Below are 22,158 nucleotides of genomic sequence, written 5' to 3'. Positions count from 1 at the left end.
TGATTCTATTTGAACATTTGCAGTGCAGTTGGGGATTGTGTTTTAAGAAAACAAACAAATGTGCTTACAAGTTAATTTTCTCTAGCAGAGCATCGGGGGCTTTCTCCTTCCTCCCAAGTAGCGCAGTGGCTCTTACCTACTCCCAAGGAAAATACTCTGGGATGAGAGGCCAGCAAGTAACAGAGAAAAATCTCAAACACCACGGAAAACTCTTTAATTACAATCTCTTCTCGAAGCCAATACCCGGCTGTGTGTGCTCGGGCTGGTTCTGAACAGCCTGAGCCTGGTGGCTTTGCAGCCAGGACAAGCTCCCCAGGGTGTTTCTCAGGTGGGTGACAGTCTCGTTGCCCCGCAGCCCCCACAGCTCTGCCTGGCTCGATCAGGAGCGGGAACGGGTCTCAAACACAATCAGGATTTGTCCTCTAGACGGTTCTTGTGCTTTCCCACCAACAATAAATCTCTGGCCCTGCTGCCCGCACATCCCTGCTCTACAGGCACTGAGTCTCCCGGTGCTGGCAGTCAGGGCAGCTCTTGGGCGGCGTCCCCTTGCAGGGTGCTCTCTGTCACTGTGGTCAGAGCGCTGCCACCTCCTCCAGCGCTGGGTCTGCGCCGTCGCTCACCCGCAGCACGTGGATCCCCGAGTTGAGGCTGGCGCAGAGCAGCGTGGAGCTGGGGCAGGCGGCCAGCGAGGCCAGCGGGCCCGAGCCTGGCGGGCAGGAGGTGGCCAGGCAGGCTGGGAGGGAGAGAGGGGACAATGGGTTTGCTGAGATCAGACCACCCCAAGCTCCTGCCCCTGCCCACACACGTCCATCTGATCACGGGTGAGCTGCGCCCTGCGCTATCCCAGAGCCCCACACCCAAAGGCATTGGGAGGTGCTGAGGGGAGGACGGAGCCGTCCCTGCATCCCCCAGCACGGAGGGTGAACCGGAAACGCCCTTGATTCCCCTGCAAGAGCACGAGCAAAGTGTGGGCAGCTGCTGACCAGCCCTGTCCTGCTGCACAACCTCTGCTCTTTACGGCTTCTCGCTCGTATCTGCAGAAAGCTTGGCAGTTCCCCTGGTCTTTTCAATTTTGATCATTTGTCCTTTCACTGCTGAACTCGGATATATCTCTAAAAGCCACCTCACCCTTGCTTGCTTTAATTTAGGAAGGACACATCATCGATGTTATGCACCCAAAAAAGCGTTGGCTGGAAGACAAGTAGAAGCCCCTGGGTTTACTCTGGGACAAATTTCCTCCCTGCCCTACAGTTGGATTAGGGTAAAACCCAGAGGCTTCAGGCTTCATCGTGCCCATCATCACTGGGATACAGACCCAAAGAAGCAGTTTTGTTACCCCAGGGTAAGGCCCGCTCGGGGCAGGACCCTCCCCTACCTCCAGTGTCGCGGTCCCAGACCTTCACGGTGCCGTCACATGAGGCCGTGGCAACGCTGGGGGTGAACACTGGGCCCTGGGGCAGGAAGACGCACGAGGTCGTGGTCTGGAAATGCCCTTTGTACTCACACATGTGGTTCCGTGTCTGCCGCAGGTCCCACAGCTGCAAGACAAGGGGCAGCGTTCAGAGCTCGGGCTCTGCTACTGTCGCCTGCCAACACGGAGCTGTTTTACAATGACAGGAAGATGGTTTGGTTAAAGAGCTCCTCGCCTTTGTCCCCCGCTCATGCTCACAGTCCTGGACAGCTTCAGACTCCGAAGGGTTTTCACTGTCAGTGACTATTTGAGCACATTCCTGCACCATTAGGGGTGCTGAGCAGATAACCATGTCCCCAGCCCTGCTCGCCCTGGGTTAGGGTGGACTCAGCCTCTCGATGCTCCCGCACAGGGCTGGGACCCTGCAGGGCTGAACCCCTGGTTTGGAAACGCTTCAAGCCAGGGCTCCCTCGCAGCCCTTCTGCCAGAGCCTCGTGCTCATCCATGCCATCGCTGGAATAAAACCCCAGTGCTTTCATCGGAAAGAATATCTGCTTAGATACTCTCTGAGCAGAAGAGTCACCCAAGGGGAAGCAGGAAGAATCACAGACTCCCAGCCTGGCTGGGTTGCAGGGGCCTCTATAGATCCCCAGCCCAGCCCTGCTCACCAGGGTCACAGAGCAGATCACACAGGTGGGTCCAGGGGGTTTGAATGGCTCAGAGAAGGAGACTCCACACCCGCTCTGGGCAGCCTGGGCCAGGCTCTGGCACCTCCCAGCAGAGAAGTTTCTGCTCATGTTCAGATGGACCCTCCTCTGTTTCAGTCTGTGACACCGAACTCTTGCCCTCTCCAGTGACACCAGCATAAGGCCAATGTGGTGGGAGCAAGCAGATCCTTGGAGTACTGACCTGCCCTGCGCTGTGTGCTGTGAACACTGGAGAAAAAAAAGAGAAAAAGCAGAACTTGTGGCCCAGTGAACTCACGGTGGCCTCGCCGCCCTCCCCGCCAGAGCCGCTGCTGCTGCTGAGGCAGAACCGCCCGTCCTGGCTCACGTCACAGCACGTCTGGATGTGCCGCTTGGCTGGGAACGTGTGTGCCACCCGCAGCTCCCGGCTGTCCCAGACCCTGCAGGCAACGAGGGTGGGGAAGGGGAACCCAAACACTGACGCAATGGACTCCCCCTGTGCCCTCCCACACACCCTCAGCTTTGCCCCTGCTGCCATCCCCCATGGAATCAGAATAACAGATGGTTTGTGTTGAAGGGCCCTTCCCAGCTCCCCCAGTGCCACCCCTGCCATGACAGGGACATCTTCACCAGCTCAGGTTGCTCAGAGCCCCGTCCAGCCTGGCCTGGGATGTCTCCAGGGATGGTTCAGCCACCACCTCTCTGCCCAACCTGGGCCAGGCTCTCACCACCCTCAGGGCCAACAATTTCTTCCTCATGTCCAGCCTGAATCTCCCTCCTTTAGTTTAAACCATCACCCTTTGTCCTATCCCAACAGGCCCTGCTCAGAAGTCTGTCCCCATCTCTCTCACAGGCTCCTGCTCAGGATGCCCCCACAGGGCCATTGCCCTCTCTCCTCCCGGCACACGGAGCTCCCAGAGCCCTCACCACATCCTTGCCTTTATCTGTTCCAGATCGATCTCTAGCCAGAGCAGCTGTGCTGAGCTTTCTTTTGTTATGAAGTCTCCTTTTTACCTCCAGTGGATGCCCAGTGCTGCTGACAGCCACAGGTGTCCCCATACCATCCTCCCCTGGCACCAGACCAGGCTCCAAGACCTGCCGAGCTGGACGGTGCCTTCCAGCCACCCAGCAGGGTGCAGGACACCAGCTGCTCGTGACAACCAAAGAAACAGCCCCTTGTGCACGGGCACCTTCCACAGTCCCCTGTGTCCCATGCTGTAACTCCCGTCTCTGCGGCCACATGTAGAATTTACCTGATGGTTTTATCCTCGGAGGTCTGGATGACATAAGGCTCCCCGGGAACCCAGCACAGATGTGTCACCTGCAGAGAGGGAAGGATGAGCAGAAGCCTGGCCCATGTCTGCCCCTGAGTTCCTGTCCTCTCCCTCCTTGTGCTGGGTGATGAGCAGGAAACACTGGATGAAGGTTATTTCTGCTCCCGACCAGTGCTGCAGGTTCAATCCCAGTGTGGTTACTGGGGGTTATTTGTGGGCAGGGAGGTGCCAACAGCTCAACAGGACTCGGAGCCATGGGAACAGAGGTACCACGGCAGCAGAGACGGTACCTGTACAGCTCCACCGGCACAGAGGGAACGCAGCCCCCACTGCACAATGTGCTTCCTAACAGCTCTGCTCAGCCCCGAGTTACAGCATTAATTAATTGTTGTGTGTCTCTTGGGGTCTTTGTGCTGGGGGATTTGCTGTTACCTGGAGAACAGAGTAACCAGCCTGAACCTTTAATCTCGCCGAGCACACAGGCACCTGCACAGCACCTCAGCGGCTTCTTGCAGCACCAGGCAAATTCACTCTACACAGCTTCACATGCAAAATAACCAAGTAAGCAACAAGGTACCAAGATGGGATGCAAGGAACCAGCAGCTCCTACCAGATTCCTGGAGATAGCGGCTCTGCCCAGACACTCTCCGGTCTCAATGTCCCACTTGCACACGGTGTTGTCTCGTGAACCCGTGCACAGCTGGGACACATCTGCAACCACAACGTGAAAAAAAGGTCAAGAAAAGTTGCCAAGAAACCCCTGGAGAACAGGAGCGTGTTGTTCCTCACCCGGGCTCACTGCCAGGCCAGTAACAACCAGGTCGTGTCCTGGGAAGCGCTGCCTTGGCCCTGGAATCCCGTGAAGCTCCCACATCATCACCGTCTTGTCCCGGGATGCGCTGAAGACTCTGTTGGAGTCAAGGGCACAGGTGACCTGCCAGGGACAAGATAGGAGGGGCCGGTTCAACTCCCCGGCATGGGGAGAGCACAACGCTCCTGTGTCATGGCAAAGATGTGTGGAAATGTGACTGGGGAGAGCGGGACCTTCCAGCTGGCCATGCTGGATGTGCAGCTGCTGTCCTGCTGTCCTGCTCTGCTGGACCCCGACACGGAGCACTGGGGGAACCAGCCAGCCCGAGCGTGACCGCTGCAGCCTGAGCTGTGGCTGGGGGGATCCTGTCCTCAGAAACCTTTGATTTTATGGGAAAGACTGCCTTCAAAACTCGGATGAGCCCAGTGCGTGGTTTCTTTGAGCACTGGGATGGAGAAAGCCCCTTCATCCCGCCAATACCCACAGCCCAGGGGCCCTGGGGACAGTCCCAGCCGGAGGGGCTCCAGCCACGCCGTGCACACAGCAACAGCCCCCGCACGTTTGCTCTCCCAGGGGCGTGTTTGGCTTTGTAATCAGGATGCCAGAAGGGAAATTGAAGCCCTGCTGTTCCCAGACATAGCTGATTTGCAGAATAATGATAATTTTAGTGGAATGAGACCTGAAGGAAATGAATGGCATCTCTGAATCAAAAACTTGACCTAGGTTTTGCTGAGGTTTTGCTACACAGTCTGTTGGAGGGGAAGAGGAGCGCATGTCCAAGCCTCTTGGAGCCCTGTTTGGTCTGGATGCAGATCCATGCTGCTTCCCTGGGCACCAAATATCAGCTTGGACCTTGGGAAAAACCTAATGCATCCTAACACCCCGGTCCCTCTTTCTGACGGAGCACGACGAACCCTCTGCGGGTGACAAACTTCTGCTCCATCATTCCTCGTTTCCCAGTTCCCGACAGGACACAGCAGACCCCACCGCACCCCACCCGTTGTCACCCACCTTGGTGACCTCCCGCTCGTGCCCGAGGAACCTCTGCAGCACAGCCCTGGATCTCCAGCTGCAAACGGCCACGCTCTGTGGGGACCGGGCAGGGATCAGCTGGGGGGTGGCTGAAGGAGGGACAACTACACACGGTCTTGGTTACATCAAGACCCCTGCACAGTCCAAGCTTGAAGAGGGAGCAGATTAGTCTGGTTTTGAGCTGACACAATTTGCTATTTTGAGCAAATAAAACTGTCTTTAGAGCCTGTCTGTTGTCAGATAACAAAATAGAAGGATCAGTCCAGTGATCCACCAGTGACTGGTGAGGCGCTGGAGCACCAGTGTGATGGGAGCGGCTGAGGGACCTGGGGGGTTCAGCTGGAGAACAGGAGCTGAGGGGAGCCCTTCTGATCTCTGAACTGCCTGAAAGGAGCTTGGAGCCAGGGGGGTCGGGCTCTGCTCCCCAGGAACAAGCGCCAGGAGCAGAGGAAACGGCCTCAAGTTGCGCCAGGGGAGGTTGAGGTTGGTTCTGGGAACAATTTCTTCTTCCCCAAAGGGCTGTGGGGCATTGGAACAGGCTGCCCAGGGCAGTGCTGGAGTCACCAGCCCTGGGGGGGTTGAACAGACACAGAGGTTCTCAGGGACATGGGGCAGTGCCAGAGTTGGATTATGGTTGGACTCAATGAACTTGAGGGTCTCTTCCAAACAAAAAGATTCTATAATTCTATGATCCCAAGCCTGGGTGAAAGCGTTTGATGTGATCTGACCTCTGGAGACACATTTTTTGATTCAATGTGCTTCGGTGTGCGGCCTCACCCTGAGCTCTTCTTTTCTTTCTAAATTCAAGACCGGACAAAGCATTTACCATTCACAGACCTGTTTAGAGCTCACATTTAAACCACATCAACTCATTTTCTCCCTGTCAATACATTCTCATGCCTGTGACGTGCTCTGTGCCCCGTGGCGGGGGGTACCTCACCTTGTCCCTTCCTCCTGACACGCACAGGTCTGGTTCGAGAGCAGCCACAGAGGTGACGCCATCGGTGTGCATGGGGCTGAGCTGCCCCGCGGGTCCTGTCCCTTCCACGGAGCCATCGGCCCTGCAGCAGGCACAGAGACGGTGACAGGAGCTGCACGGTGCTTTACGGCAAAGCCAGGTGACATTCCCCAGAGCCCGAGGTCTGGGAGGTGGCAGCACCGGCGGGGCTGGAGGACAATGTGTTAGAAAGCCAACGAGAAGCTGTGAATGGACAAACACATCTCCTGGACCAGGTGGGACGGGGCTCACAGCTGATCTCCAGGCAGAGATCGCCCACCTCGCTGCCAGAGAACCAGCTGTTGCCTCCTGCCCATGAAAGGTGATAACTCTGAAGGGACAATGGTTTGGATATTTGGGCCAAACAGCTGCCCTGGAGCTGTCAGCCTTCAGAGCTCTGCCTAAGCCATCACAGAGCATGACCACATTTACAAACTCAGCCCCTGCTGCAAGCTATGGTTTGGATTTCAGTCCCCCAAGAAGCTGAGCAGACTTCAAATATGAGTCAAAAATCAAAATCTGATTCATACATTTAATAATGAAACTAAACCCACGTGCTTGCTATATTCTCTGTTCATTCGCTGCTCTCTATTCACTCATAACTGGTTTATGAATGTAAGACACGATCACCTGGGGCTGCTTTACCTGTATTTGGTGGTGTGGAGGCTGATTTTACTGTGCAGTTTCCCCATCGCCCTGCCGGCCAGCACGGCTCCCACCGCGACCGGCAGCGCTGAGCATCACACCAGCACCTCGGGCACCGGCTGCTGGGACACGACCTGTGCGGGGGAGACACCGCGCTACTGGGAATCCACAGGCGTTTCTGCTCGTTACACGTATGGGATAAAGTACTTATAACATGTTATCTACACCTTAACTTCATTTAGAATAGGAGAACAAACCTCAGAGGACGGGACATTATTGTGGCCTTTCCATACTTAAAAGAGGCCCATAAGGAAGATGGGGACAGACTTCTGAGCAGGGCCTGTTGTGATAGGACAAGGGGTGATGGTTTTAAACTAAAGGAGGGAGATTCAGGCTGGACATGAGGAAGAAATTGTTGGCCCTGAGGGTGGTGAGAGCCTGGCCCAGGTTGGCCAGAGAGGTGGTGGATGAACCATCCCTGGAGACATCCCAGGCCAGGCTGGACGGGGCTCTGAGCAACCTGAGCTGGTGAAGATGTCCCTGTCATGGCAGGGGGGGCACTGGGGGAGCTGGGGAGGTCCCTTCTACCCAAACCATCTGTGATTCTATGATTCTAGATGACATCTAGAGCTCCTTAGTCAAACTTCTTGTTCAGAGCAGAACCAGATTCAATGATGAGGTTACTGGGCCCTAACAGCTGAGATAAAACCATCTTGCTAACCCAGATGCCTTTAGCAAAACCGCACTTGCTGTCCGGGCTGGGAGCTGCCTGCCCCGTCCCAGGGCGTCCCCCACGAGCAGCACCTCATCTGCGTCCTCGCGGGTCACAGACCGGGCACAAACCAGTTTCAGTTGCAGTGAATTGCCACGTGCAGTAATCGGCTTCTTCTTATCTCAAGATGCAGTAATTGGATTTAGCCTGTGCCGAGTGTATGTTAACATTCCCATCTTCTGGGTCAGTAGGATTTTGTTAAGAAAAATCAGAAAAAAAACCCCCACCTGCTTGTTCCAGCAACAAAAAAATGTGCTTCAAAGCTCTGCCCACGAAAACTTGAAAACCAAATACTTGAAGCACTAAGAGGGGTTGGGTTTCTACAAAACATTCCCTTTCTAATTTTACCCTGACAGCCTTTGTAATTCGCAGTTAGTAATACCCGGTTAATCTCTGCCTGTTCCATCCATGAGTTTGCAGGTTCAACAGATGTGAAGAACAATAATTCTCACAGCTGAGGGGCAGTGATAGTTCAGCAATTTACTTCCTTCAATCAGGTGCCAAACTGTTTCAGTACATTAGGAACAAACGTGGTTTTTCTTTGACAATGGGAAAACTCTGGAAGTTGTTTCTCCTGCAAAATAAGATTCTAGGAAAAAATACAGGCGTAAATTCTGATTTTTTAATTACAATGATTACTCTGTTTCCCAACCAGCAGTTTCCCCACTTATGTGGTTAACGTACATGTGCAGCCGTCCCTACCTGCGCGTCAGCACAAGCCGAGCCGGATCAAGCGGAGAGCGGCCGGTGACTGCGCGGGGCTGCCAGCACCGCCGGAGCTGTTCCTTGTGTCCAACCACGTCCTCCTGCCTCCTGCCCACTGGAAAAAAGAGCAGATGTTTCTGAATGGTGAACAAAACCAGCAGTTGCTTGGCCAGGATGTTCATGTGAGGTTCTGCTGCCTGGCAGGCTTCCCTGCACAGATTTATCACGAGCCGGGGCTCTGTAATAACACAGGGACCCTGCAGCGACCGATGCACACGGAGCTGCACCTCCAGAAGGCTGAATGTCACACTGCAGGATGCCCTGTCCTCCCTTCCCCTTAAATGCATTGCTGAGCAGAAATCAGACACATTGTTTTACCAAGACCTTTTTAAAAAATAACCCACGCTGCTGCCTAAGCCTGTTCAGGCACCACAGTGAAATCCATACCCTGGAATAAAGAAACGACAATATCCACAGCAGCAGCGCATCAACCACGGCAGAGCCCTCTGCTCACTGCCGTGGGGTGTTGAACATCCCTTAGAAAAGGGGTGTTTAACCACCTTTGGGGAGGACACAGGGACAGCCCCGAGTCCCTGTAGCTTGGGGTGACCTCATGGCAATGATGTGGGTCCATATTGCCAGGGGTGACGCCTTGGGTGCATCCCAGGTCCCTGTAGATAGGGGGAACCCCACAAGTGGGATGTGGTGCAGCATGGGTGTATTGTGGGTTCTTAGAGCTGGGGCAGCCCCTGGGAGGGACACAGAGACAATATGTGTCCCTATAGCTGGGGCAACCCCATAGGAAGGCTATAGGGCAGCCCCTGGGAAGGACATGGGGACAACATGGGTCCCTATAGCCGGGGCAGCCCTGGGAAGGACATGGGGACAACATGGGTTCCTAGAGCTGGGGCAGCCCCTAGGAAGGACATAGGGACAACATGGGTCCCTAGAGCTGGGGCAACCCCATAGGAAGTCTGTAGGGAAGCCCCTGGGAAGGACATGGGGACAATATGGGTCCCTAGAGCTGGGGCAGCCCCTAGGAAGGACATAGGGACAACATGGGTCCCTAGAGCTGGGGCAACCCCATAGGAAGGCTGTAGGGCAGCCCCTGGGAAGGACATGGGGACAACATGGGTCCCTATAGCCGGGGAACCCCTGGGAAGGACATGGGGACAACATGGGTCTCTAGAGCTGGGGCAACCCCATAGGAAGGCTGTAGGGCAGCCCCTGGGAAGGACATGGGGACAACATGGGTCTCTAGAGCTGGGGCAACCCCATAGGAAGGCTGTAGGGCAGCCCCTGCGAAGGACATGGGGACAATATGGGTCCCTATGGGTGGGGCAGCCCCACGGCGAGGTTACGGGGCGCCGCGCCCAGCCCAGCCCAGCCCAGCCCCGCCCCGCCCCGGGCACCCGCCGCGCGAGCCGCCCCGCCGCGCACTCACCGGGGCCGGCCCGTCCCGTCCCGTCCCGCCGCGTCCCGCCCGGCTGGCGGCGCGGGGCGGAGCGGTGAGCAGGGCCGGGCGGGGCCGCCGCCGCCCCCGCGGCAGGTGCCGGGGCGCAGCATGGCCCAGCGGGGCGGGGGGCGGCCGCTGCCGCTGCCGGAGCGGGCGGCGGATCTGCGGGTGAGCTGGGACGGGGGACCGGGAACCGGGACTGGGAACTGGGACCCTGCCCGGGGGCGGCGGGGCCGTTCCGCGCTGCCCGCGGGGGTGCGGGGCTGCCTGCGACTTGGGGGCTGGGGCAGAGAGGGACCACGTGTGGGTCCGGGGTGGTCGGGGGAGCTCCCGTGGGGAGCCGCGGGCTCGTGGGGATCCCCTGGTGGGTGCAGGGATGTGTGAGCGATCCCCGCGGGGAGGTGGGTTCTTTGGGGGTCGCCTGGTGGGGTGTGGAGCCACGCAAGGGGTCCCCCGTGGGGATGGGGGCTGGTTGTGGGGCTCCTGGCTGGGTTTGGGGGGCCCTGATGGGGTGTGGAGCCTTGTGAGGGGTGCCACGTGGGGACGGAGTCTCTCTATGGGGCTCCTGGCTGGGTGTGGGGGTGCTGGTGGCGTGTGGGGCTGTGTGACGGGTCCCCCGTGGGGCTGGGGGCTCTCTGTAGGGAACCTGGCAGGGTGTGTGGTCATGTGGGGCTCTTGGTGTGTGTGGGGCCACATGAGTGGTCCCCCGTGGGGATGGGGGCTCTCTGCGGGGGTCCTCGCAGGCTGTGGGGCTGTGTGAGGGTCCTCCCTGGGGATGGGGCTCTCTCTGGGTGCTGTGTGAGGTCCCTGAGTGCTGTGGGGCTGGGTGGGGGTCCAGTGGGGTCTGGCTGGGCTGAGTGGGGGCTCGGGGCCGCCATCTGTGTTCCAGAACAAGATCGTGGACCGGTGCGAGCAGCTCCAGCTGCAGAGCGCGGCCATCGCCCGGCACCTGGAGACGGTGCTGCCCGCCAAGGACCAGGGTGTGCTGGTACGTCCCTGTCCTCTCTCCCTGCATGGTGCTGAGCTGGCTCCATGTGCTCCCGCGTGTGCTGAGCTCTTGGGGGGCTCATCACTGTGCAGGGGTTGTCCCCTTCCCACCCCACAGCTTGTGCAGCACCAGCCTGTGCCTACGATTCCTGCTTTGTCTACCTAAAAACGCACACAAATGATGAATTTCTTGGTGTTAGCATACGGCCATCAAACATCCCACTAGGACCAGGGTCTTACTGATTCCTGATTTTATTTGTGCCCCCCTGTCACTGAGGACAACAGACAGTCCTCGAGGTGGCTGTTTCTTGCCAATAGCAAACTCTGGAAGATCTGCTGAGGAATGGGACTCTGGTCCCTCGCAGGTTGTCACATAAGCACCAGGGTTAGGCCAGGAGGCAGGTTTGAGACTGGTTCTCACATTTATCTCAGCTGGCATCATGATGATTACCATGGTTTGGGCTCAATTAACAGGGTAATCTTAGCAGCTGAGCCCTCAGAAAGCTGGCAGAAGCAGTCGGTGCTCTCACTGGGGTTGAAGCGAGGCTGACGGTTCTTCCCTGTCCTTGCCCTGGCAGAACGCGGCCAACGCGGCGCGGGAGCTGGTGATCCAGAGGCTGCTCTTCGTGGGGAACGCGTGCGAAAACGAGGAGCAGCGGTTGCTGGAGAAGGTGCACGCGGAGGAGGAGCGGGCGCACCAGAGCATCCTGACCCAGCGGGTGCACTGGGCGGAGGCTTTGCAGAAGCTGGGTGCCCTCCGGACCTACCTGGTGGACATGATCACCAACCTGGATGACCAGGCCTTGGTGGTGAGTGCTACTCCTTGTGCCGAGGGGCAAATTGGTCAGCTCAGAAGTGACCTAGACTTTTAATCATGGATATTATGGGACTTAAATATGGTGTTCAGCAGCTTACTGCACTGACAGCAAGGAGGCAGAGTTGGACAGTACTACATTTGCAGTTCTAGCTCAAGGAACCTCCTTCACCTGGTCCTAACAAGCCCCTATGGTTTTTTGATGGTTCCTGGAGCATCTGCTCTGCCCAATTCTGCTTTTGCTTGCAGTGAGGTTCAAACCACCCAGGCTCAGGTCGCCCTTGGCTTGAAGCTCAGGGTTGAGAGCTGCTTTTGAAGCAGTTATCTGGGCCACCAGTTTTCTAGTGTTTAGTCCAGTTTTAATCAAAATGTGGCCCTTGGGAGCACCAGCTCTGGAAAGTCTGCCCTGTTGTCTGGTAGATCTCTGTTTGGGATATTTACTATGGAAAACAGCCTGTGCTTCCCTTTGCTCAGTTCCTTTCCTGGCTGTTAAATGGTCTTGGTTTATCCAAGTGACTCCTCTTGTTTTAGACACGAGCACGTGGGCATCACACCACCTTGCTCTTGGCCTCCTCTTGCCACGTGTAACTTTGTGAAGAGGGGGCAGCAGCTCTGCTTGAAAACCAGAAGCGATCCCGGGGCAGAAGGTGGATGGTTGTTCCTTTGGTGGGAAACGCAGCATCTGTCCTGCCCCAGCATCTCCCCTGGGCGGGCTGTGGCCTCCCCGTAGAGAGTAGAGGCTGGAAAGCAAGATCCATCAGATGCCTGTGGCAGAAAACAGTGAGACCCTCAATTTCTGCTTTTGCCACATAGCGGCGGGGAAATAGGAGAAATACGTTCTCCGCCATGGATTGTTGGTGTTGGTATTTGTGTCTATCAGGAACTGATAACGTGTCATGTCACGGGAAGGTGAAAAAGGCACGCAGAGCACCCTGCAGCTCATATTTGAGCCTGGCTCAAGTGTTTTTCTACCACTTTGTTAACTGGGCTATACCTTGAGAACACACCATTGCCAGCAGGTACAGGAACAAGCGGGACTGATCACGAGGTGATTTAACCCTTGGTTACGTCCTCTGCAGCATCACCCCTCCCCGAAAGCTTTGGGGGTTGTTTGCTGCAAGCACACGTTGTTCCTGCAGCGTGTCCCAGCGGGGTGGGGAGGAGGAGGGTTTCGCACTCTAACCACAGCTCCCAAATATGGACAGCTCGGAGTCTACCAGAGGGTACGGAGTCAGAGCTGGTTCTTTGGGGTTCCAGACACTTTCCACCTGCCCCAGCTCTCCCATCTGTTTCTCTTGTGCCAGATGATCCAGCTGTACTTGTTCTGCTTGCACATGGGGCAGTGACAGGCTCCATCTGGATGCCCCATGGCCCTCTTTGTCCCCCAGCCGCCCCGTCCCAGCAGACACTACCCCTAGCCAGATGTACAAGATGTGTCACCCACAGCCATTCCCATTTATTTTCTGAATCAAGGAGTGGAAAGTGCTGCAGCTGAAGAAGATGGATGTTGGGTGTTGCCCTGGCTGCTCAGGGGTTTCCCTGGGTCAGGAAGGGGAACAGTGCTCCCTGGGTGCTGGGTTTGCTGTGCACTGGCCCATGTTTGGGATTTATCTGCAGGGATTCCAGCTCTGATGACTCTTTCCTTTCCCTCCTTGTCCCCAGTGTGCAGAACAAGAGATCTTCGAGAGGTGAGTACCTGGTCCTTCCCCGACCCTGCTCCGCGGCTCCCGCTGTCAGCAGCGTGTCCTTGCTTGAGCAGCAGGTGACACCCCCTCTTTCCTCTGTCACACTGCTTCATGAAGGACAAGGGCAGAGCACAAAGATGCTGATGTGCCCTCTTGTCTCTGCTTCATGTGCTGCTCAAGACAAAGCAGTCTGGCACCTAGAGATGTTCCATGTGCGAGGTCTCCCCAGAAGCTTTGCCAGATGTGCTAGCGCTTGCTGGAGACCTTCTCCAGCTCCTTGGAAAGCTCCCAGGGAGATGGGACGAGCCTGTCCCTGGCCTGTTGGCAGGAGGTGGGGTGGTTCACCTGGAAATCTGGCGTGCTCCGTGGCAGGGGCTGCTGGCACAGCATCGCCAGAGGGACGGTGCGCCCAGGCTGCACGGGGGAGAACTGAGCACGGATTTCGGCATTTCGGACAGTCGCCATCAGTCGCCTTGGCTTGCCCTCCCTTGAGAATGTGGCTGCGTTTGTACAGACGTTTATTTCCGTAGCTCTACAAGGTGCTGGCTGGACTCTGCTGCCCAAAGGACTTTCAGGAGTGTGTTTTTGTGGGACCTGCCTGTAGCAGTAAGAAATGTGCCACGGCACAGCACCAGCGGCCAGAGCAGAGCGGTTACCCAGAGCCAGGAGTTCCTGTGCGTGCTGCAGCCACAGGAACCCAGCAAACCCTCGAGCTCCTCACTGTGCTCTGTGAAACCCCGAGTCCTGCTTGCTCTCCCATTGCACCCCCCTTTGCTCAGCCAGCAAGGTGTTGTTGATAAAGAGGGAAATCTGATTCTCTCTCTGCAGCCCGCTCATTGTGCTCCCCTTGTGCCCTGACATCCGCTCCCAGACGCGTTTACTCTGCGCCTGCTGAGCTGTTGGCTCAGGCTGCTGGGATTGTGTTTTAAAACACTGAAAGTCCTTTCAGAAGGGACTGGAATCAAAGCCAACCGAAAGTATCACTTAGGACAAGAGCTTGTCTAGAAACCCCCCCTGTAGTTTCTCCGCACTGCTGCTCTTGCAGCCGCTCCAGCTCATCTTTCTGCCCTACCTCCTGGCGATCTTTAGAAACACTTCCCGCACTGGTCAATAAATCATTGTATTTCAGAATAACTCTTGTTTTCCTTTGCTAGGACGGAGCTGGCGGAGGGAATCTTGGAGCCGCAGGAGTCCCTGAAGTTAAACTTTAACCAGACGTGTGTTCAGAGTCCGCTGCTGCACCGGCTCTGGGCCTCTGCTGTTCTGTGCTGCGGGGCAGGTCGGTGTCTCGCTCAGGCCTCGCGCTCTCCGGGGGTTCCTGCACGCTTGTCCGTGTTGTGCCCAAAGAAACACCGTGGTGCTGTATCCAAGCATCCCGGTGCCGTGTCCTGTCCCCTCTGCTGTCCCAGCCCCTGCTAGTTGTGTGGAGCCCAAGCCAGGGGGGCAGCAGCAGCTCTAGGAGGTTTTTTGAGAAGGGGGGACAGGAGCTCAAAGCAGCTGGTTGTGGCTTGGAGCAGAACTGGAGTTTGAGCAGGCTGCGTCTTTTATCAGCTCTGTTTCTTAACCTCATTTGGTTTCATTTGTTGTTTCCTGGGTCGCTTGGTGACAGCAGTGAAGCTGCTGCAGGAATCTCTGTCCCAGAAATCCCTCCTCACCGTGTTTAGCATTGGCCTGATGGTGATTTTAAAAGCAGATGAGCTGCCCATGTGGCATCTGTACAGTGCTCTGGTGCGCTGGAATGAGAAGTGAGTGGATGCAGGAGCTTTCTGATCGTAAGCTGAGATTGTGGCCGTGCACGAGCAGGTGGGTGGTTGGGGACGTTTGTCACCTGGTTCAGCTCCTGCCGTACAGCTGAGGTTGCACCAGAGGCGTTTGTGGGGCAGTGACGTCTGCCAGGGAGGGTGGAACCAGGTTGGTGTCAGCTCTGTTGAGCAGGGAAGAGATGGTTTTCTTCCGGCTCTGATCTGCTTGAATTGCTGGTTGTGAAATGTTGGGTTTATTCTTGCTTACAGGCCATCATTAGAGTCTTTCAAATGTAGTTTTTGTCCCTCAAAGGTGGCACTATCCTTCACAATTTGAAAACATTTGTCCTGTGTGTCACCTCATGAAAAATCCCTGGGGTCATCTTCCCAAAGCTTTTGCATTGACATTTGATTTTTGCTCATCTCACTCTTGATGCTGATGAGCAGTTCACAGGTTTTCCCTGTTCCAGGTCCCTCTCCAAGGTGTGCGCTTCTGGCTTTTATTGTTCTTGTGTTTTCCACTGTTTGCTTGAGAGCCTGTGTGTACCAGCCAACACCATCATTTGTTTCTTCTGGAAGCTCTGGTGTTGCCTCCTTTTGTGATGAATTTCCCTCTGTTTCAAGTCTTTGAGTGCTGGCAGTCACGCAGACCCCTGCAGTTGTACATTGTCAAAGTCGAGCGGGTTCTCAGCAGATATTCATGCAGGAAACCTTTCTCTAATTCTCTTTGTTGTGACATGGTTAATTTATGGATTGCTTTCCCAGTAGCACCCTTGTCTAAGGCGTTCAGTCCTAGTAATGGGTCTGTTGGTGCATTCAGTATACTCTGGTTTGGGTTTTTGTCTGTTTTTGTGGTTACATTTAACCTGTCCTGGTTGCTTACTGAGGATTCCTACCATATCTGTACTCATCTCGCTGTGTCTCACTCAGGACCCAGCTGTACAGATTTAATATTAACTGCAGTGGTCCTAGCTTTTGTTAAGACACGCTAATGTTATGTTCCACTTGGTGGTCCCTCCTCCCAGACTGCTTGAAACCAGTGAGTTCCTAGTCTTGATGGTTTCACAGACTCCCAGCCTGGTTGGGTTTCAGGGCCCTCTGCAGATCCCCAGCCCAGCCCTGCTCACCAGGGTCACAGAGCAGATCACACAGGTGGGTCCAGGCGGGTTTGAATGGCTCAGAGAAGGAGACTCCACACCCGCTCTGGGCAGCCTGGGCCAGGCTCTGGCACCTCCCAGCAGAGAAGTTTCTGCTCATGTTCAGATGGAGCCTCCTGTGTTTCAGTCTGTGCCCGTTGCCCCTCACCCTGGCGTTGGGCACCACTGAACAGAGTCTGGTCCACCCTCTTGCCCTGTAGCCTCTCAAAAACTTGAAAAGCAGCGGGTAAAAGAACCTCCGTTTCACTCCCCGAAGTAAACACAATCCTTTGGATGCCTTCACTTGGCATCCAGACTTCTGTATCGCTTATGTTTGGGGTTGGCAGCTTCTTCCCTAAACTGGGAGGTGGTGTCGATCTCCTGGCACTGTTCTGGGGGGGCTCTCGGTTCGTGGCCACCCCTGTGAGTGCTGTGGGGGCAGGTGCTGACTGGAGGCCCCACGCAAGACCCTCTGCAGAGGTGACACACACTGAAGCTGTCCCAGCCGGCTGGGACATTGGGCTGCTCCGTGGTGACCTTCTGCCCAGAGACCAGGCTGGGTCTGGATCCCACCTCAGTGTCTAGATCTAGCTACGAGGATTTTCATTTCAGATGTCTGAGTTTGGAAATGGGAATTTGGGATTTTTAAAAGTAGTAAAATGTGTTGCTGGTAGCATATACATAATTAGCAGAGCGGTTAACCATGTTAACTTACCTGCTCAGCATCCCTCGTCTCTCGGAAGTGGCAATACCACTCTGACGGGTTCTGTACACAGAGAAAATAGATTTGGGGATGGGATGAATTCCCAGTGGAATTGCTTCCTGGAAAGTCAACCTACAAATAGGCAGCGTGGGTGAACGCAGCTGCGCGGGCCTGCGGAGGACAGGCACCCTGCAAAGCTTTGGTTGCTGCTCAGTGAAATCAATCATCAAAGAATGGGGCTGTCTGCTTCGGCTGGAAGGGGAAGGTGTCTTCAGCTCCTCTCTCTGCTCGCTGTTGCCTGCAAGAGCTTCCAGCTAACGCGCAAGTGCATGTGGCGCTTCCATGTTGTGCAAACCGAGATTTCAGCCTTGGTTTTCCCCTGCCAGGGAGCTCCAGGGCAGGTGCCGCCCTTGGAACCCACTGGCCAGCGCTGCTGCATCGGGTGCTGGTCGGAGGGGTGCTGGCCAGGGTCTGTGTAGGTGCTGGGACAGGTCCGGCTCTGGGCTGACCCCGTTCAGGCTGCAGTGTCATGGTGTGAAGGCCAATGGTACCTGGGGTGCATTAAGAAAAGTGTGACCAGCAGGTCAAGGAAGGTTTATTCTCCCCCTCTGCTCTACTCTGCATCTGCAGTTCTGTGTCCAGTTCTGGGCTCCCCACTTGAAGAAGGACAAGGAATTACTGGAGAGAGTCCAGCGGAGGGACACAAAGATGCTGAGAGGTCTGGAGCATCTTCCTGATGAGGAGACACTGAGAGAGTTGGGGCTGTTCAGCTGGAGAAGCTGAGAGGGATGTGATCAATGTGATCAATATGTCAGGGTGGGTGTCAGAGGATGGAGCAGACTCTGCTCAGTGGTGCCCAGTGCCAGTTTGAGGGGCAATGGGCACAGACTGAAACACAGGAGGCTCCATCTGAACATGAGCAGAAACTTCTCTGCTGGGAGGTGCCAGAGCCTGGCCCAGGCTGCCCAGAGCGGGTGTGGAGTCTCCTTCTCTGAGCCATTCAAACCCACCTGGACCCACCTGTGTGATCTGCTCTGTGACCCTGGTGAGCAGGGCTGGGCTGGGGATCTGCAGAGGTCCCTGCAACCCAACCAGGCTGGGATTCTGTGACTCTTTAAGGGCCTCATCCTGCCAGGCGCTGGGTGCCGAGCAGAGCATGGTAGGTCAATGGCCAGAGCAGGGCTGATATGATAAAGCTGGCAACAGGGCTGGGAGATGAAATGACTCACCTGCTCCAGCCTTGTTTCCGTGTCAGTTTAAGACCCAAAATGAACGAGGGGAGGGTGGGGGAAGGCAGGGCAGGGAGGGGCACCCGCAGGTAGAAACCCCATCACCCCAGGAGCAGGTGAGTCAGCTGCCATCAGCCTCCTTTGTCTCTTTGCTTAGAGAATTTACAGAGTTAGGGGAGCACTCATGCGGTTCTTCAGCACTTGCACCGCTCTGGGTGTTGGGTGCTGGGTCCTGCGGCCACGGGGCTGATGTGGAGCCGACCCACAGCGAGCGAGGGTCCCCGGCCAGCCCGGCTCTCACCCCGGCTGCAGCTCACGGGGTTTGCGTTTGCACAAAGGCGACTGGGCAGCCCCTCATTTCACAGCAAAACCAAATCGAGTCCTGGCCGTGCTCATCTCTCATACCTGGTGCCACCTCCCTGCGCTGCTCCCAACCGCTCAGGGTGGGCTGTTTAACGACTTTATAGAAGGAAAGGGATTTCCCCTGCCCAGGCCTCCCTGTTCCTCCTCATTCCTGTGTTACCGGCTTTGCAGGTTTTTCTGCAAACAGCCCTGTCCTTGTGCAGGCTCTTGACTCGGGCTGGGGGAGAAGTCAGGTCCTGCTGGCCCACAGTGGTGGTGGGAAGGGACAGGGCTCAGATTTGGGTCTTTCCCAAAGATGGGATGAACTGAACCTGCTGAGTTCTGTTTTGTGGGGATTTGGGCCGGGCTCAGAGTGAGATGAGCAGCGTCTCCCCTGACTCTGCGGGACTTGTGCGAGGGTGCAGAGGTGTTGGGGAGGCCTGGGCTTTGAGTCTCTGTGTTGTTCTGGCCCTGGCTGGGGAGGGCTGGCTGCAGGGAGCCCCCAGCCCCACATCGCCCCATGCGAGCAAGCGTGTCCCCAGGAGCAATATGCGAGAAGATGGCCGTTGTGATTGTGTTTCCCATGGCCATAACTTGTTCAGATGGTTCAGGCGGCGCCACCCAGTCGGTGCTCATCACGTGGCTTTTCTTGCAGGCTCCCAGGAGATTCACATCGATGAGAAAACCGTCAGCCCCCACCTCAGCCTGTCGGAAGACAAGAAAACCCTGACCTTTAGCCCCAAGAAAGGAAAGGTGAACTTGGACTGCCCCGAGCGGTTTGACCACTGGCCCAACGCTTTGGCCACTCTGGCTTTCCGCTCGGGCATCTGCGCGTGGAAGGTCAGCGTGGAGCAGAGCTGCGCCTACAAGCTGGGGGTTTGCTACAGCTCCGTGCCCAGGAAGGGCTCTGCCAACGAAGGCCGCCTGGGCTTCAATGCTGCCTCCTGGGTCTTCTCGCGCTATGACAAGGAGTTCAAGTTCCTGCACGCTGGGCAGCCGCGGGCGGTGGAGCTGCTCAAGGCTCCAGCTGAGATTGGGGTGCTGGTTGACTTTGCGGGAGGGGAGGTGCTTTTTTATGACCCCGATTCCTGCGCCATCCTCTTCTCCCACAGGGAGAACTTCACAGAGCCCCTCTATCCCGTCTTTGCTGTGGCACACCAGAGCATCTCGCTTGTCCAGTGAGCAAAACGTTGCACTCACTAGCAGGCTGAATATACCACTGTATGTACAGTGACTGTATATACACTGTACAGTACATTTGTGGGGTGAAGGAAGCCCAGACAGGGTTGCTGGCTCATGTAAAGTGGTGTTCAGACAAGAGTTGCCTTCACAGAATCCGAGCCTGGTTGGGGTTCCAGGGACCTCTGTAGATCCCCAGCCCAGCCCTGCTCACCGGGGTCACAGAGCAGATCACACAGGTGGGTCCAGGCGGGTTTGAATGTCTCAGAGAAGGAGACTCCACACCCGCTCTGGGCAGCCTGGGCCAGGCTCTGGCACCTCCCAGCAGAGAAGTTTCTGCTCATGTTCAGATGGAGCCTCCTGTGTTTCAGTCTGTGCCCGCTGCCCCTCACCCTGGCGTTGGGCACCACTGAACAGAGTCTGGTCCATCCTCTGACACCCACCCTGAGATACTGATCCCATTGATCAGATCCCTCTCAGCTTCTCCAGCTGAGCAGCCCCAGCTCTCTCAGTCTCTCCTCATCAGAAAGATGCTCCAGACCCCTCAGCATCTTTGTGTCCCTCCACTGGACTCTCCAGTGATTCCTTGTCCTTCTTCAACTGTAGAGCCCAGAACTGGACACAGAACTGCAGATGGGGCCTCACCAGGGTGGAGCAGAGGGGGAGGATGAACCTCCCTTGACCTGCTGGTCACACTTTTCTTAATGTAGGCCAGGTACCATTGGCCTCTTGGCCACAGGGCAAATTGCTGGCTCAAACTGTGCCTGTTCTTTGCATTTTATGGCAGTTTTCCCCTCCTGGAGGCTACACCCACCCTGTGCCTCTGGAGTGAGGGCTCAGGGTAACACCCGGCTCTGCCGGCTGCTTCTGGGTGAATCATTTAACTCCTCTCTGACCAGTGGCAGGTTTCCAGCCCGACTGTGGGCTTTAGAAAACAGGAGAAATGTTACAGGGAAAGAGACATTATTGGGACACAGCTGGGGACACACTTTTGGGAGGAGAGTCCCAGGGCAGAGCAGGGACACTGGGGGGGCTGTCACTTCCGGGGGAGACCCCACAGTGGGCAGGGGCCCCTGGGGGCTGTGGCCCATGGAGAAGCCCACCCTAGAGCAGAGGAGGGGGCAGCAGAGAAACCTCATCTGAGCGCTGCTCCTCACCTCGCCAAAGGGAGAGGAATGTGGCAGAAACACACGGCGCTGATGTTGGGCAGGGAGGACGGAGAGGTGTTGAGCCAGGGAGAAGGGCAAGAAAGGTGTTTCCTCAACTGTTTAAAATTTATTTCTCAATACCCAAATCAGTAATGCAAAGTTTATGTTAATTGACAATACGTTAAATTAAGTGAAACTCGCCCAATTCCAGACAGTTTTGCCCACAGCAGGAGGGCTGTGGATGCCTCCTGGCCACCGCTGTTGGGGGCAGGGGGATATTACCTGTCCCTCCCCCAGAACGAGTCTTCTGGAGGGCAGCCTGACCCTGTCCCCAGCTCCTCCATAGCATTTTTAGAGCAATGAAAGACATGAGCAGCAACACTGTGTCAGGTACATTTTATTGTAGGTCCCCGCTCCCGCTCTGTGGCACCACTTGCTCTTTTCCCTGCTCACGCGCAGCAAGAAATCCCACAGCAGAACCAGTTCTCCACTCAGCGGCTGCTCCAAAACGCAGCTACCCCTTCTCAATGACAGTCAGGAGGTGGCTGAGCGTGGGCAGGACGTGCTCTGGGGGCACCGCCGGCTCCTCGCCCTGCCCGGCCGCCCGGAGCAGAAAGCTGTGCATGCCCACGGCCCGCGCTGCCCGGTAATCCCGGGTGTAGTCGTCCCCGACGTGAGCCGCCTGCCCCGGGGGGACCCCCCCGAGGCGCAGGGCTTCCTCAAAGATCCTCCTGTCGGGCTTGGCGAAGCCGGCGGCCTCGGAGGTGAGGACGAATTCAAAGTGGTGCCGCAGGTCGCAGCGGGAGAGGATTTTCTCCAGTCGGTTGTCGAAGTTGGAGACGACCCCCATGCGGAAGCCACGCTGGCGGCACTGGCTCAGGGTCTCGCCGGCTCCCGGCAGCACCTCCCAGTTCTGGGCGCTGCAGTAGTCCTGGTAGAGGTTTTCAGCCATCAGCGTTACGATGCTGTCGTCACGCACGCCTGCGAGCCTGAAGGTCTGTCCCGTGACGCTGAGCCACCACTGCCGGGAGCTCAGCCCCTGGTCCCGGCCGTAGTTGGGGAAGCGCCGGCCGTGGGCCCCGTACACCTCCCGGAACGCCTGGCTCAGCGCCGGCGGCTGCAGCTGCAGCCCGTGAGCCCGGGCCTCGGCCGCGTAACTCTCCCCCACCGGCCACCGCAGCCGCAGCAGCGTGTCCTTCACGTCCCACGTCAGTAAGCGCAGCCTAAGCATGGCTCAGTAAGGCTCGGGACTAAGGGGAACTCGGGACAACGAGGAGGAGAGCCAGGTGCAGGTTGTGTCAGCGGGGTTTGGGCACCAGCCCCTCGCCACGTCCCGCCGGGGGGGCTCAGGGGTCAGAACCGCGGTGTGGCGGGAGGGGAAGGCCCAGGGTGCACAGTCCTCCC

The 22,158-nt window shown here is 56.7% G+C and overlaps 3 protein-coding genes across 8 annotated transcripts; 1 reads left to right on the top strand and 2 right to left on the bottom strand.

Moving 5' to 3' along the window:
* Positions 1-192: 192 nt before the first annotated feature.
* WDR31 (WD repeat domain 31) lies at positions 193-9,859 on the bottom strand. 6 transcript variants are annotated; one of them, XM_071817300.1, is made up of 11 exons: positions 9,778-9,859; positions 8,011-8,448; positions 6,857-6,990; positions 6,155-6,275; positions 5,194-5,268; positions 4,161-4,305; positions 3,982-4,082; positions 3,351-3,418; positions 2,396-2,537; positions 1,376-1,538; positions 193-733 (listed from the first exon to the last, which is right to left on the bottom strand). In XM_071817300.1, the coding sequence occupies exons 3-11, from the start codon at positions 6,901-6,903 to the stop codon at positions 573-575; spliced, it is 1,023 nt and encodes a 340-aa protein (XP_071673401.1). In that variant the 5' UTR covers positions 6,904-6,990; positions 8,011-8,448; positions 9,778-9,859; the 3' UTR covers positions 193-572. The 6 variants fall into 6 exon arrangements, with proteins under 6 accessions (XP_071673401.1, XP_071673403.1, XP_071673402.1 ...); XM_071817302.1 differs by having other exon boundaries at positions 6,857-8,217; positions 8,331-8,448; XM_071817301.1 differs by having other exon boundaries at positions 6,857-8,202; positions 8,331-8,448.
* On the top strand, positions 9,810-20,900 carry BSPRY (B-box and SPRY domain containing). Its single transcript, XM_065853839.2, has 6 exons — positions 9,810-9,957; positions 10,679-10,777; positions 11,355-11,585; positions 13,253-13,278; positions 14,430-14,554; positions 19,083-20,900. The coding sequence occupies exons 1-6, from the start codon at positions 9,898-9,900 to the stop codon at positions 19,607-19,609; spliced, it is 1,068 nt and encodes a 355-aa protein (XP_065709911.2). The 5' UTR covers positions 9,810-9,897; the 3' UTR covers positions 19,610-20,900.
* Positions 20,901-21,135: 235 nt separating this feature from the next.
* Positions 21,136-21,985, bottom strand: HDHD3 (haloacid dehalogenase like hydrolase domain containing 3). Its single transcript, XM_065854094.2, has one exon. It carries the CDS (start codon positions 21,983-21,985, stop codon positions 21,269-21,271), a length of 717 nt encoding a protein of 238 aa, XP_065710166.2. The 3' UTR covers positions 21,136-21,268.
* Positions 21,986-22,158: the final 173 nt, after the last annotated feature.

Source organism: Patagioenas fasciata, chromosome 20, assembly GCF_037038585.1.
Source record: "Patagioenas fasciata isolate bPatFas1 chromosome 20, bPatFas1.hap1, whole genome shotgun sequence".
NCBI classification, from domain to species: Eukaryota; Metazoa; Chordata; class Aves; order Columbiformes; family Columbidae; genus Patagioenas; species Patagioenas fasciata.
The sequence above is the reverse complement of the archived record's forward strand: the minus strand, read 5'-3'. Positions and strand labels throughout refer to the sequence as shown.